The 14,778-nt window shown below is 49.9% G+C and overlaps 2 protein-coding genes across 2 annotated transcripts in view; both read right to left on the bottom strand.

Moving 5' to 3' along the window:
• LOC309400791 (serine/threonine-protein kinase TAO2-like) overlaps positions 1–14,778 on the bottom strand; it is a 140,753-nt gene that overhangs the window by 72,378 nt on the left and 53,597 nt on the right. The gene's annotated exons all lie outside the window — the stretch shown is intronic.
• On the bottom strand, positions 1,322–14,513 carry LOC309400293 (uncharacterized protein; the record flags this gene model as incomplete). Its single annotated transcript, XM_081968701.1, is given in 4 exon segments — positions 1,322–1,955; positions 13,195–13,345; positions 13,347–13,594; positions 13,596–14,513. Coding segments are annotated over 4 exon segments (1,509 nt in total). The 3' UTR covers positions 1,322–1,763.

Below are 14,778 nucleotides of genomic sequence, written 5' to 3'. Positions count from 1 at the left end.
AAGAACTAGTGTATTTTAGCAGGAATTGGAACTCAAAGCTTTTCAGAAGGTAAAATGGCTTGAAATGAAGACACTTACCGTATTTATTCGAGTATAACGCGCAAAATTTTATACCCAAAAAAGAAGTCAAAGTTTGGGTGCGCGTTATAAATGAGGGCTGGGCTGGGGTGGCAGTGGCGAATTGTAAATTTCCGGACTGCAGCCTCGATCCCGGCCTCAGGCGGCGCCGCGCCGTGCTCAATAGTCGCAACTCAGCTGCCTGCCGCCTTTCCCATCCTTTGTCTCCCCGCCGCTGCTGCCGCCATTTAAACCAAGTAATCGTCGCTTGTTCTACCTACAGAAGGTCCAGCATAGAAGCGAAGCCGAAAGAGATCCTTGCGAGGCTCTGCAGGCTTCCTCGGAGTAAGGAAGGCAACAGCTCCCCTCACCCCCCAGAAAGCAGCGGGGCTCGTCGCGATGAAAAAGGCAGCCCTGATGCCGAGGAGAGCCTTGCAAGGAGGCAGAAAGGAAAAGCCCGAAAAGGCACCAAAAGAAGCGGGGGGAGCTTCGCCCGCCTGGTGGGCAGCCATCGAGGCGTTTTCAAAGGCGGCGCCTGGGAGAGATGAGGCGGCGCTCCGGCGGTCCTGTTGCCAGCGTTCGGCGGCAGCAGCGGCACTCCGACTATTGCCGTCGCTGCTGCCGCCGAACGCTGGCAACAGGCGCGCACAGGCTGCCCACCAGGCGGGCGAAGCTCCCCCCGCTTCTTTTGGTGCCTTTTCGGGCTTTTCCTTTCCGCCTCCTTGCAAGGCTCTCCTCGGCATCAGGGCTGCCTTTTTCATCGCAACGAGCCCCGCTGCTTTCTGGGGGGTGAGGGGAGCTGTTGCCTTCCTTACTCTGAGGAAGCCTGCAGAGCCTCGCAAGGATCTCTTTCGGCTTCGCTTCTATGCTGGACCTTTAGCCTGCTCTTCCTCTTCTCTATACAGCAATCGCCTACTCATTACAATGCCTCCCGCGAGTTTGGTCTTATTTTGTCTTGACTAGAGCAAAAGCTGGCGCGCCTCCGCCCCCTTCCCGCCCCGCCGGCGGCAATAGTCATTACTATTACAATGCTTGGTGTGAAACAAAATTTTATACCAATTTTTAATCAAAAATTAGGGGGTGCGCGTTATACACGTGTGCGCGTTATACTCGAATAAATACGGATATGTATCTCCTCACTGTGCAAAAGATGCTGAAGATGGAAAAATCAGCTATTACTGGACTTTTAAATAGGGGTTACCAGAAAGAATTTGTAAGAAAGGAACATTATTTATTTATTTATTGTCAAACCTGGAGCTCACCGCCTTATCCCAGATGATGGAAATAGGAAATATTTGGTCCTCCCAAATAGATGACACAAAAGGGCCTCAGGTGATTCTTTCCTCGTTGACACAATGAACATGGGACAAAACCTCCTGTCCACACCCAATATGTAAACAATCAGAGCTTGCACAAACATTTGGTTCTCCGCTCTGCCCATATTAAAGCTTCTTTTACCAAACACATCCTGCCCAGAGGCTCCTGGTAAGAAGACAAAACATCAGCAAAACATCAACAAACCTTGGAGGCAGAAAAAAATGGCTTTGAGAGGAAATACTGAAAAAGTGCTTCTGTCTGATTCCCAAGAATTCCAGAACCTGGCCTACTGCACAGAACATTGCCATGTAAGAAACAAGCAGTTCAACTGGAATGGCTTGTTTAAAAATGTTAGGCAATGTGTAGAAACCCAAGATACTAAGGGGCTGTTATCTCCAGGGCTTCCTGACATGCACACGACCACTGCTTCTATTCAACCGTCTCACTGGCCTGCTGGAATGGCCTCTGGGCCTTGCCCCACGTGCCACCAAGCAGGGGATACGGCTGAGCCTTTCCTCCTTCAGAACATACAAGCCCTTGAGACAGTGGAGTACAGAAGGGGGCAGCTGAGAACAGATCACCTTGGTGAGGATTGTCAGTTGGTCTTACCTGAACTGCATGTCTCAAAGGATGGCGTGGGAGCAGTCACAGCTGGGTATTGTCACGGCCCATCTGCCCGGATACTGAGGTAAATCTTGAGGCCACACCTCTACCCCTCCTCTGACTCTCCAGATTAACCGGTGGTCCAGGCAAGGCGAATCTAGAAGGAAGGGAACAGGGTAACCCCCACCCACCCACTCCCCTCCTGGTCCCTGACTGACCGGTAACTATCTTCACTCCGGGGCGCACTACGGGTGGGAAGTGACTGCTCCCACGCCATCCTTCGAGACATGCAGTTCAGGTAAGACCAACTGACAGTTTCCGAAGTGGGGCGTGGGAGGAGTCACAGCTGGGAAATACCAAAGCTAGGTGTCCCTGGGGTCTGAGTCCCCTTGAATGTCTAGCACTCTCTGGAGAACCCTCCTCCCAAAGGACGCTTCCGCAGAGGCGAAAGCATCCAGTCGATAGTGTCTAATGAACGGAGAGGGCGAAGCCCATGCTGCTGCCCTGCAGATGTCTTCGATGGGAGCCTGGGTGGCCCAGGCTGCCGAAGTGGCTGCACTCCTGGTGGAGTGTGCGGTGATGCCCTCAGGCACCGGAAGCCCCCATGACTCGTAGGCCTTGGAGATGGCCAGCCTGATCCATCTACTGATGGTGGCTGGGGAGACCTTCGCTCCCCTGGTTGCCGGGTGGAAGGAGACGAAGAGAGCCTCCGACCACCTAATGGCCAACGTGCGCTTCAGATAGATGCGCAATGCCCTCCTGTCATCAAGGTGATGCCAGGACCTCTCCCTTCCACTGGAGGGAGGTGGACAAAAGTACTGAAAAAAAAGCTGAACAATCTCCTGAGCCCTATGAAAGGGGGAATTAATCTTTGGCATGAAGGCTGGGTCAAGCCTTAGGATGACCCTGTTGCTGTGGAAGACGCAGAGGTCCGCCCTGGCCGACAGTGCGTTGATCTCTGACACCCTCCTGGCAGAGGTGATGGCTACGAGAAACACTACCTTGAGAGTAAGCAGCTGGAGACTCACCTCCCTCAGCAGCTCAAAGGGTGCTTCCAGGAGAGCCTGGAGCACTGTGGTCAAGTCCCAAGAGGGAAAGCGGTGGATCACCAGGGGCCGGAGGTTGGTTGCTCCCCTGAGGAACCGCTTAATGATGGGAAGTTGGGACAGAGACTGTGTGCCCACTCCCCCCAGGACAGTGGGCAGGGCTGAGACCTGCCTTCTGAGGGTGCTAGGGGCCAGGCCTTTCTCCAGTCCCTCCTGGAGGAAATCTAGTACCTGTGGGGCTGTGGCCGAGGTCGGTACTACCTGGACAGCATGGCACCAGGACGCGAAGGGGACCCAGGTCACATCGTAGATGCAAGTGGTGGATCTCCTCCTGGCAGCCTCGATGGTCCCGATGACCTTGGTGGAAATCTGGGCCTCCCTTAATTGTGTCCGCTCAATCTCTAGACGGTCAGTTGGAGCCAGTCTGGGTGGACCAGATTCCCCTGGATAAGGGTTACCTCCCACCAAGGGATCCTCCACTGGGGGGCGATAGACATCTCTATCAGATCTGCGAACCAGGGACGTCGGGGCCAGTAGGGAGCCAACAGGATGACCTCTGACCTCTCTAGTACTAGCTTCCTGAGCATCCCGGGAAGGAGAGGGAGGGGAGGAAAAGCGTAGAGAAGACCTGATGGCCAACTGCATCGTAGGGAGTCGTTGTCCATCGCTCCCTGTGTCTGGAACCGCGAAATGAACCTCGGAAGCTAGGCGTTCGTCGGGGAAGCGAAGAGGTCCACCGATGGTCGGCCAAATCTCTAACAGATTCGGCTGAAGACGCTGAGGTGAAGCTGCCAGTCTCCGTGATCCACTGTCTCCCTGCTGAGCCAGTCCGCCTGCTGATTCTCTACCCCGGAAATGTGTTCTGCTCGGATAAATAGGAGGATCCGCTCCGCCCAGTTCCCCAATCTCACCGCCTCATCGCGAAGCGCCCTGGATTGGGTGCCTCCCGGCTTGTTTACATGCGACTTGGCCACCACATTGTCCGTGAGCACTAGGACATGCTTCCCGGCCTCCGTCGTCTTGAAGCATCGTGGAGCCAGGTGGATCACTCTGAGCTCCAACCAGTTGATGCTTTTGCGAAGATCGGTCGGACTCCACCGCCCTTGGGCTAGTTGGGAGTCCAGGTGTGTCCCCCAGCCGAACAGGCTTGCGTCTGTCGTCAGGACAAGCCTGTCCGGCTCCCTGAACAGGGAGCCCTTGGACAGGGCTGGGGACATCCACCAGCGGAGAGACAGGAGTACCTGGGGAGTCACCCTGACCTTGAATTCTGTGTCGCTTGTCCCGTCTCTTTGGTGAGGAAGGAGGAACCACTGCAGCTCTCTGGCGTGTGCCCAAGGCACTATCCTGATACAGGAGATGAGCTTGTCGAGAAGCCTGGAAAGAAGAGCTACGGGAACAGATTGATACCTGCGAATCTCTAGAATCAATTGTACGATGTTGTCCCTACACTCCTCCGAGAGGAAAACCTCCCCCCCACCGAGTCAATGATGGTTCCCAGATGCTGGAGTCTGGTGGTGGGAGTCAGGTGACTCTTCTCAAGGTTGACCGAGAACCCCAGTGACCTAAGGGTGGCGATGGTGAGGCTTAAGTCCCTTTTGGCTCGAGCCGCCGAAGGCGCTAATACAAGAATGTCATCAAGGTAACAATGCAACCGGACCGGGGTGGAGCAGAGGTGGGCTGCCACCACGGCTAGTACCTTGGCGAACATCCTGGGGCCGGATGCCAAGCTGAAGGGAAGCGCCCTGTACTGATAATGGGTGCCCCCATATGAGAGCTTGAGGAACTTACGGTGCTCCGGAGCAATCATGATGTGCAGGTAAGCCTCGGTGAGGTCAATGGAGGCTAGGAAATCTCCTTGTCTAATCCCTTCCAGGATAGACTTCAGCAAGGCCATCTTGAACTTACGGTAGACCAGTCTAGAATTGAGTAATTTAAGGGTTCTTGGAGGAGGAAAAGACCCGGAATCTATTCGGGGGTTGAGAGCAAAACTCCAGGTGAAGGCCGAGCCTGACTGTCTGTAGTACCCAAGCATCTGTAGTGATGTCCGCCCAGCGATCCGCGAACAGAGTAAGGGGGCCACCGATAGGGTGATTCGATCCCGAATCACTTCTTTCTGTGGAAGGAGTGGCCACCCCCCCTCGAAAGGGTCGCTTGCTAGATTGTTGGAACCTGTACCTGTCCCTAGGGAACTGTCTATCCCCGTCTAGGGAACCTGGGTGCAGAGTGTCACTGCGTTAAATTGTTTGCTAGCCGAGCTGAAAGAGTTACTGCGCAGGTCATAGGTCCTTATCAGCAATGATTTACTGCGCATGCTTAACATGTTTATAATACATCACACATTCCAGAGACTTCTTCCCTTTTGATCTTTGTTCGTCTGCCGAAGAAGGTGGACAACATTTGTTCTTGCCAAAATGTAACAATCAGATAGATTTGTTTATTTTCTTATTTCTTATTTTTATATTAAAGCTTGTTTTTTAATTAGAACATGTTCTCGGTTTTTTTAAATTTTCGCTTCTTGAAAATATGCTGTTTGGAAAAGCCGTTGATTCCAGACCTCATTAGCTCAGGGTGAAATTTTTCCCCTGACAATAATGGCAGCAGAAAGGATGGCTATAATTTATGGTTTTTCCTTCCAAGCTATCTTCAAGAGATAAGTGACCAGGCTAATTAACCATGCCAAGGAAGAAAAAGAAAAAAGACAGACATGAAACGAGCTCAGTGGGATCCCTCCCTTCTGACACAGAAATGGAAATTTTTTCACGCTGGCTTCCAAGTTCCCAAACTCCAGTAACCGGACTGGGTGAAGACCCTGCTGTGGGGGAAACTTTTCAACAAGAGGAAACTGTTCCAAGAGGTGAAATCTACGGACCGAGGTCAGTAAATCTCCCTTCTGATTATGCACGTTCCCAAACATCTCCAAGAGATTATGACATGCTCGGGGCTAAACCAAAACGTTCCACGTTGCCAGACCAAATTCACTCCCAAACTCTTAGAGATTATGAAACAATTGATGTCTGGCCAAAGCCCTCGCAGCAACTGCCGGCAGAAGAAAAACACCCCCACGCAGAAAGTGAAACTTATGAATCCTTCTCAGGCCCTGGGGAAGATATGAAAAGCTATCATGACCGGATAAACTTTTTTGAACAACAGGTTTTTCAAGCTAGAAAACACTATGAAAGGCTAGAGGCAAGTAGGAGGGGTTTCCCCATTCCCAAAATGTCTGAGGACACCATCTTGCCTTCTTTCCCACAACCTAAGACACACCCCCTGGTGGAAAAAGTGTCAGGCAAATCAGAACAGAGAGATATGTACAAGTCACCGAGGTCACATGATCTTCTTTGTTCTTCAGATTCTGCCACGTACGCAGGTCTGTTGCAGCCAAGGAGTGAAGATGCACTGCCATCTCATGGCGAAAAATTATTAGAGCAACAATTAAATAAATTGCAACAGCCTTGGCTACCTGTAGCTCGTCCAGATGTCCAAGATGCAATGCAACAAATGCCTCCAAAGGTTAAATCTTCAACTCCCCCTGGTGGTGTTGGATTTTCCCTAGATGGAACAAGGCAACACTTAATGCGGCAAAGGCAAATACCAGCCTCTCAAGCAAGCCAGTTTAATGTTGCTCCTCAAGCAATGCCTGAGTTCCATGGTTCGAAGTTGAAACCTGGTGAACGAATTGGTGGACATTTGACCAAACTGAAAAGAATGAGAAGTGAATTGAGAGAAAGTGGCCATGTAATGGATGATATCCAAATGATTAGCATCATCATTAACTCATTGAATTATGAATGGAAAGATGCCATTGCAAAGATTAACTACATGCCTATTGCCCAACGCACAGTTAATGATGTCTGCAGACTTTTAGTTGAGGAGGAAGCTATCAAATTAGCTATGCCACATCTGCAACGACCCCCAGCATCAAAAGCTCCAGCTAGACGTCCCTTCCAAGGAAGAGGCTATGCTCCAAGGATGCCAAAATGTTACATCTGTAACCATATGGGACATGACACCCGGGATTGTCCCCAACGAGTTCCAGCTCCCGTCACATACCAGCCCAGAGGAACAGACTCCAGAGGCAGAGGTAGAGGCGGAAGACAAGGTCGTCGTGGTCCAAGGCGTGATCCACAAGCTCCACTCGCAACATTGGCCATAACCAACGTTCCACAACCTGATCCAAAGTACGACAGACGTCTTTTGTGGACTTTAGATAGTGGAGCATCTGTACACATTACCCACAGAAAGGAACTTTTCACAGAGATGGGCGAGCCAGAGCCAGAGTATCGAGAACTGTACTCCTTCACCAACCACACTTGCAAGGTCATGGGAAAAGGAACTGTTTACATTGAAGAGCTCAATACATTCATCCCTGATGTTTATTACATACCTTCAGCAACCAGTAATTTGCTTAGTCAAAGTCATTTGTCTGGAGATTTAAAGTTCCAGGTTCACCACCTCGAGAAAGCAAGTTACATAGTTAAAGATGGAGATATTGTTGCTGAAACCATGCTGATTGGTGGTGTTTATTACTTAAAGCCAAGAGCACAGGCAAGTATGCAAACTCCAAAAAGGGACAGCACGGGCCCAGAGAGAGTTGCTTCAGAGAGAGAACCCGTTACTGTTCCAAAGGCTCCTAAAGCCAACAGAGAAAACAGAAGCAGGTTGCTCAGAGCAAACCTGAGGTTCCTCATGAAACTGTTAATGTTGAAAATTCACTAACTGGTAAACCTTTGCATTCCAAATGTATCCACAAGTGGCATAGAAGATTGGGGCACGCCAGTTTCCGTGTTCTTAGAAAGATGCCGGAATTCGCAAAAGGTTTGGATCTAAAGGGGTGTAAGGTGTTTTTGGATTGTGCAGTTTGCAGGAAAGCCAAATCCAAAGCAGCTGCAATTCCCAAACACGCTACACGCCTGTCAACACGCATTTTTGATTTGGTACACACTGACATAGTGGGTCCTTTCCCACCATCATTTGGTGGTAGAAAGTATTTCCTAACAATTGTAGATAATCATTCTAGATATGGATTTGTATATCCTATGAGAGAGAAATCTGAGACCTTTCAGATCTTTAAAGACTTTGCAGCTTTTGTTTCTACACAATACCAAGTTCGCATCGCCAGAATCCAGAGTGACCGTGGTGCAGAATTCATGTCTCAGCGTTTCCAGGACTGGATGCGTAAGAATGGAATTCTTCATCAGACATCCGCTCCATATACACCGGCTCATAACGGAGTCGTAGAAAGAAGACAAGGAGTTCTACAAACCATGATGCGTTGTCTCCTAGAAGATACCAATCTCGGTAGCATATACTGGGGTGAAGCAATCAAATATGCAAATTACATTGTCAACCGTACTTGGAGCAGTGTAATCAATCAAACTCCTTTCTACATGCTGTATGGCTACAAGCCTGATCTCAAGAACCTCCACATTTTTGGTTCATACGCTATGGTGAACACTCCCTTAAGTCAAAGAAGAAAGGGAGGTCCAGTAGCAAAGAGACTGAGATTTATGGGTATTGATGATAACTCAAAATGGAGCAAATTTATTGATCCTAAACATGTGATTGTCATTTCACAATCTGCTAATTTTGAGGAAGATATTGACTGGTCCAGGATTCATTCCAATGATCCTGGAGTTTATTTTCCTAGAGATGATGTTCCAGATGCCACGCAGCCTGATGACAATTCACAGGCAGACATTCCTTCTACCAGTTCTTCACAACCTGATGTTCCGTCTTCGCAAGCCGCGGATGCTGATGCTAGCGACGAACGTGAGGACGAGGACGAAGAAGAAGAAGACTGGACTGTTGTTCCAAGTCATTCCAAGAGGGTCACAAAAGGAATCCCTCCACAACGATATTCGTGGCAACTGACAAAAACACCATTGCCTTTGATTTGCAACGTTACTCTTCCTCCTGAGACATTCACACAAATCAAACAGCTTCCTGATTCAGAGCAAGACAAATGGTATGATGCAATGCAGGATGAAATGGACAGTTTAAAGAAACTTAATGTATTGAACACCTGCAAAACCTCCAGCAAACAAGAAAGTCATTGGCACTCGATGGGTCTACAGAATCAAGAAGAAACCAAATGGTGAGTCTTTGTACAAAGCCAGACTTGTAGCTCAGGGTTTCGCTCAACGTTATCCTGAGGACTACACAAACACTTACTCACCAACAGTCAGAACTGAAAGCGTAAAAATTGCTTTAACCACTGCAACTATTCTTGGTTTAGAAGTTTTCCAATTTGATGTGGACACAGCTTATTTACATGCAGACCTAGATGAAGAGATTTACGTGAGAAGCCCTCCAGGATTCCAAAAGCAAGAAGGGGATACCTGGTTCCTGAACAAAAGTCTTTATGGTCTGAAATAGTCAGGTTTAATGTGGTACTTATGTCTTACTGACAAACTAAATTCAATGGGCTTTATTAAGTCCAAAACTGATGAATGCGTGTTCACAAAAAGATCTAACAATGCATGAGATAATTCTTGTTTATGTTGATGATATTGTTTACATTGGTCCAAATAAGAAAATGAGTGAGATTTTTGCTAAAAGTTTGCAGAGATACTTCACACTGAAATCTTTAGGACACATTAGGACTTATTTAGGTGTTCAGATTGAAAAAACACAGAAGGGGTTTAGTCTTTCACAAGAGGAGAAAATTGATCACATTTTGCATCATTGCAACATGAAAGATGCTAACACAACAAAGACACCCATGCAAACAGATTTTCACAACTTAACACATGAACCAAGTCCTGAGTTCGAGGACCAAACACTTTATCGTTCAGTCATTGGTTCACTATTATACATTAGTAGTTGGACCAGACCTGACATTGCACTTAGTGTTAATCTTTTATCACGACACGTAGGTAAGGCAACACAATTTCATTGGACATGCATTAAGAAGTTGTTGAAATACCTGAAACACACTAAACACATGAAGTTATTGCTAGAACCAACACACACTGATTATACAGAATTATGTTGTTATGCAGATTCTGATTGGGCAAGTGATAAGAAATCACGCAAAAGTACTTCAGGTTACATGATGTTCCTGAATGGATGTCCTGTTTACTGGCAAGTGAGAAAACAGAGTTTTGTGTCATGTTCATCTACGGAAGCTGAATATGCTTGTGTTTCAGATGCTTGTAATTCTCTAACGTGGTTTGATGCTTTGATCACAGATATCTGGACACGTCCGATTCGACCAATCACAGTGATGGAAGATAATGTATCGGTGGTTTATATTTCTGAGTCACATTTTACAGGTTCTAGGTCCAGACACATTGACATTCGTTATCAAAACACAAAGCAATTAGTTAAGCAAGGTTTTGTTAAATTGCAATATGTTTCTACACATGATCAGATTGCTGACATGCTCAACAAACCACTTTCAGCAGTTCAACACGAGTATCTGCGAAAGAAGATGTGCCTGATTGGATGATTTGATGACATCAGCCCAACTAGCAAAAGAAGGGGTGTCACTGCGTTAAATTGTTTGCTAGCTGAGCTGAAAGAGTTACTGCGCAGGTCATAGGTCCTTATCAGCAATGATTTACTGCGCATGCTTTACATGTTTATAATACATCACACATTCCAGAGACTTCTTCCCTTTTGATCTTTGTTCGTCTGCCGAAGAAGGTGGACAACATTTGTTCTTGCCAAAATGTAACAATTAGATAATTTGTTTATTTTCTTATTTCTTATTTTTATATTAAAGCTTGTTTTTTAATTAGAACATGTTCTCGGTTTTTTTTAATTTTCGCTTCTTGAAGATATGCTGTTTGGAAAAGCCGTCGATTCCAGACCTCATTAGCTCAGGGTGAAATTTTTCCCCTGACACAGAGTACCTCGGTTAGTGGAAGTCTGGTTCGCGTGCTCGAAAGTTGGATCTTCTGGGATAAGGTGCCGAACGGTGATCTGATCACTTGGACGTGGACAGGAAGACCTTTCGCTTGTTCTTGTCCTCAACAAGGATGGGGTCCAGGGATGGACCGAACAGCTTTCCTGCCAAGTACTCTGTGCCTGCCAAATGCCATTTTGCCCCGAACTCCAGCTGACAGTTACATAGCCACAGCAACCGTCTGGATGCCACTGACGAGGATAAGGCCCTGGAAGAGAACCTTACCGCATCCAATGTGCCGTCCGCCAAGAATTGGGTGGCCGCCATGACCTTCGTGATGTCTTGCAGGAGTCTAACGTCCGAGGCCGGGGTTCTGTCTCAGAGCTGTTCCAGCCATAGCAGGGTGGACCTGTTGAAGAAGGAGGCTGCTGCGGCAGCCCTGATTGCCCACGCTACCGCCTGGAACGTTCTGCGCATAACTAGCTCCGCCTTCCTGTCTTCCGGCTTCAGGCAATTGGAAATGTCTCCTGTCACCACAGGTGAGGAGGATGCCAGGCTAACCACCGGGGTGACCACTGAGGGAACCTGTAAGGCTTGACCAAAGTTAGTATTAAGGTTGTAGAACCTGCGATCATTGCTCCCCGGGGTGGGAAAAGTGCCAGGCTGAGCCCATTGTGACCTGAGCACCTCTAGGAACAGGTCTGGGGTAGGGGATCTCCTCCTTCTCCACCTGGGGTCTGTGGAAAGGACCTTTCTTGGCTCCCCCGCTCATGCTAGTGGTAGCCGTGTCCTGACTGGCTACTGGAACGTCCAGGTCTGCTGTGGCCCTAGCCTTGTGCAGCAGTGAGCTAAAGAGAGCGGGGGGAAAGAGGCTCAAGATTGCTGGGGCCTCGGGGGCTTGGGCCTCCTCATCATCAGAGAACCCGACCTCCTTAAGCTCCCCCTACTCTGACCCCGAATCCTCGCTGGCCGCGGAGGGAAAGTCTGCTCTGAGATCTCTGGAGGTGGCAATACCAGGTAGGTCTAGATGACCTCTAGGTGACTTACGAGCGGCCTTGCTTCTGGGTCCCTGAAACTGGTGTTGCATGCACGAGGAGATGCCCTGGGCAATAGCTCTGGCTAAGACCTCCTGGAAACTCTGGGAGAGCTCTGGGTAGGCCGGAGATAATCTGTGGGGCCCTGGATTGGGGCCTTGTGGAGCCAGGTGTTGCCTTGGCAGGCTGCTGGAGCGGCGGCCGAAAGGGTCTCCTTGCGCTCTGGAGGGATGAACTGGAGATGGGGGGGGGATAGGGAGCTACCCCCCCTTAGGGAACCACGTGGTGAGGCTAATCGTCCGGGAAGATGCCCAGGGGAGACGGCCTGACTGGCGAATGGGATCCAGCTGGGGAAGGGCTGATGGTATCCCTAATTCTCCTGCCTGCTGCCCTGGTGACTCTCACCCCCTCTCTAGAGTGCTCCCTCTGTGACTTAGAGGTGCACTTCCTTGCCGCGGATCTGCCCCTCTCCGTAGGATTGGGCCCCCGGGAGGTCTCTTCGCCCGGGTCTGCAACCCTTGGGGAATCGGGCCTGTCCAGTCCTGCGGTTCTTAAATTGCCCGCCATCGCGAGCTTACTCACGGTTGGCTGATCCACCTCCTCTCTCACTCTCTGTTGAAACTGGTCAGCAGGCTGCCTGTGAAGTCTCGTAACTTCTTCGGCTCTTCGCTCTTCAGCCACGCCGCCGATCCGCGGCCCGAGTTGAGACCGGCCCACCGCCAGACGCTGCGGCCCTCCCCGGACTACCGGCGGAGTTCAGGCCCAGTCCTCTCCTGTGTGCTGGCAGTGGTTGCGGGCGCTTGCGGTCTCTGCAACCAGAGACCGGAACTGTGCTCTGCGCGTGCGCTCTAGCCTCTAAGGTGGCGACCGCCGACTACGCGGTCCGAACACGTGAGCCGACTCCGACTGAGTCGCTCTCTTCCTTCCTGCTGGGGATCCTTGCGGAGAAGCCTGAAGCTGTAGCCGCACTTGTGCACGGAGCCTGGGGCTCCCCCCCCCGCTGCCGGGCCACGGCTCAGGAGCCTCTCAGCAGGGCTAACCGCTCCTGTGCACAGGTCGATCACAGAGCGCACGAGAGGAGATAATTGTAGATCAATCGAGGTTCAAGTAGAAAGGAAAAATCTTGTACCTACAGTAGGAGAGCCAGGTATTTAGCTCCTTCTGGGCCGAAGACTGAGGTTAATCTGGAGAGTCAGAGGAGGGGTAGAGGTGTGGCCTCAAGATTTACCTCAGTCTCCGGGCGGATGGGCCGTGACAATACCCAGCTGTGACTCCTCCCACGCCCCACTTCGGAGACCGTGTTGAGGGTACGGATCGGTTTGGCAAGGAGAGCAAGGATCCCGTGGTGCCAGGGGAGGGGTGGCTGCCACTGACAGAATACTGGGATAGGACTCCGGAATCTGCCTTTGTTTGTTTTGGGGAAGAGACAGAAGAGCCCGTTTGCTAATGAGCCCCAGGTGCTGCAGGATGCAGAAATCTGGGTGTGGGAGATGCAGGAGAGCCAAGAGCAAAAACCGACAGGCATGACAGGAAAATCCCTTTAGGCTGTGACTTGCCAGGGCCCCCAGGAGATAAAGGGTTAGGAAAACCCAGGGAGAAGCTAAGAGGTAGGAGGCCAAAAGAATGACTGGAACATACAGGTGTCCCCTGTTGGCACTCAACCCCACCACCCCTATCCCCCCCCCCCCCCAAGTTGATAAGAAGAAGAAAGGAGGACCCGGAGAGAAGAAAAACAGAGTGAAACAGGGTGTATGTAACCGCCAGGCCCACTAAGAATCCTTCAAGGGCCAGGAGGATAGCTTGAAAACTCCCCAACTGGGCCCAGAGAGCAGCGAGCAAAAGCAGGAGAGTGGAGTTACAAGAATACGCAGAGACTAACATGGCCAAAGCCACACAGAGAACTTGAGGCAAAACAGCTGCCACCAGAGGGCCCCCCGGGTGGGATTTGCCAGCCCCCTGTTGCCTGTAGGGATTGTCGCCGGCTAGGCAGCCATCGCCTGAACCTCTCAAGGACCCCTCCTCTAGGATAGTGGGGAGAGACTGAGTGTACAAATCCTCTTTGCATAGAAATGGTTCTAGCTCATCATCAGCTTCTTGGCCATCAGGCTCCAATATGCCTGGTCGTCCCCAGATTGGCAGCAGAGCCTCAGAAGCATCTCTGCAGCGATCCAGCTCTCCAAGAAACTTCTGGCTTAGACCTACATCGGTAACTACCTTGCCATACAGTTCTTGCTGTTTTAGGCTTGCTATAGAATAGTCTAAAATCCAGCCTTTGCTGCTTGAACCTAAGACATCGCGACCCTCCCCGTCAAGCCCCTGACACTCCTGTCTTTCCTCCAAATTTGCTTCTTCCTTCCTATCTGGAATTATATCTGCCATGCAGGGAATATCTGGCTTTACCTCTCCACAATCTCTCATTTTCGACATCAAAGACTCTATGTCCTGATCCCTCAAGCCTAGAACGCTCTTTTGTGAGCATTCTTGGACATGAGACTCAATATGCACTGTGTCCAGCTTTGGCGTTTCCTCCTCTTGATTGCATTCCTGGAACATCTGTTCATGACTGTCTAGCTCAGAATTTAAAATGTTCTTTCTATGTGTATACATCTCTAAAGGGTCTGGGTACTTTATTCCCAAATTTACTATCTCAGCTTCAACCTGAGCTGACTGCAAAACCTCTCCAACATGTGTGCCATCACCTGGATCATCTCAAACACAATCTGACTCCAGGACATCGAACTGGCATCCTTTTGGATCTAGATTCTCAGTGTAGACATATTCCAAATCTGCCAGATGCTCCTGATCCCCCGCCACACTGTCACAAGGACCATGCCCACCCAAAGGATCCTGTCCAGAGTCTAGACTTCCAGCC

This window comes from Natrix helvetica (assembly GCF_964273705.1).
Source record: "Natrix helvetica genome assembly, chromosome: W".
NCBI lineage: Eukaryota > Metazoa > Chordata > Lepidosauria > Squamata > Natricidae > Natrix > Natrix helvetica.
Note: the sequence above shows the minus strand (reverse complement) of the source record. Positions and strands in the feature narration are given on the sequence as shown.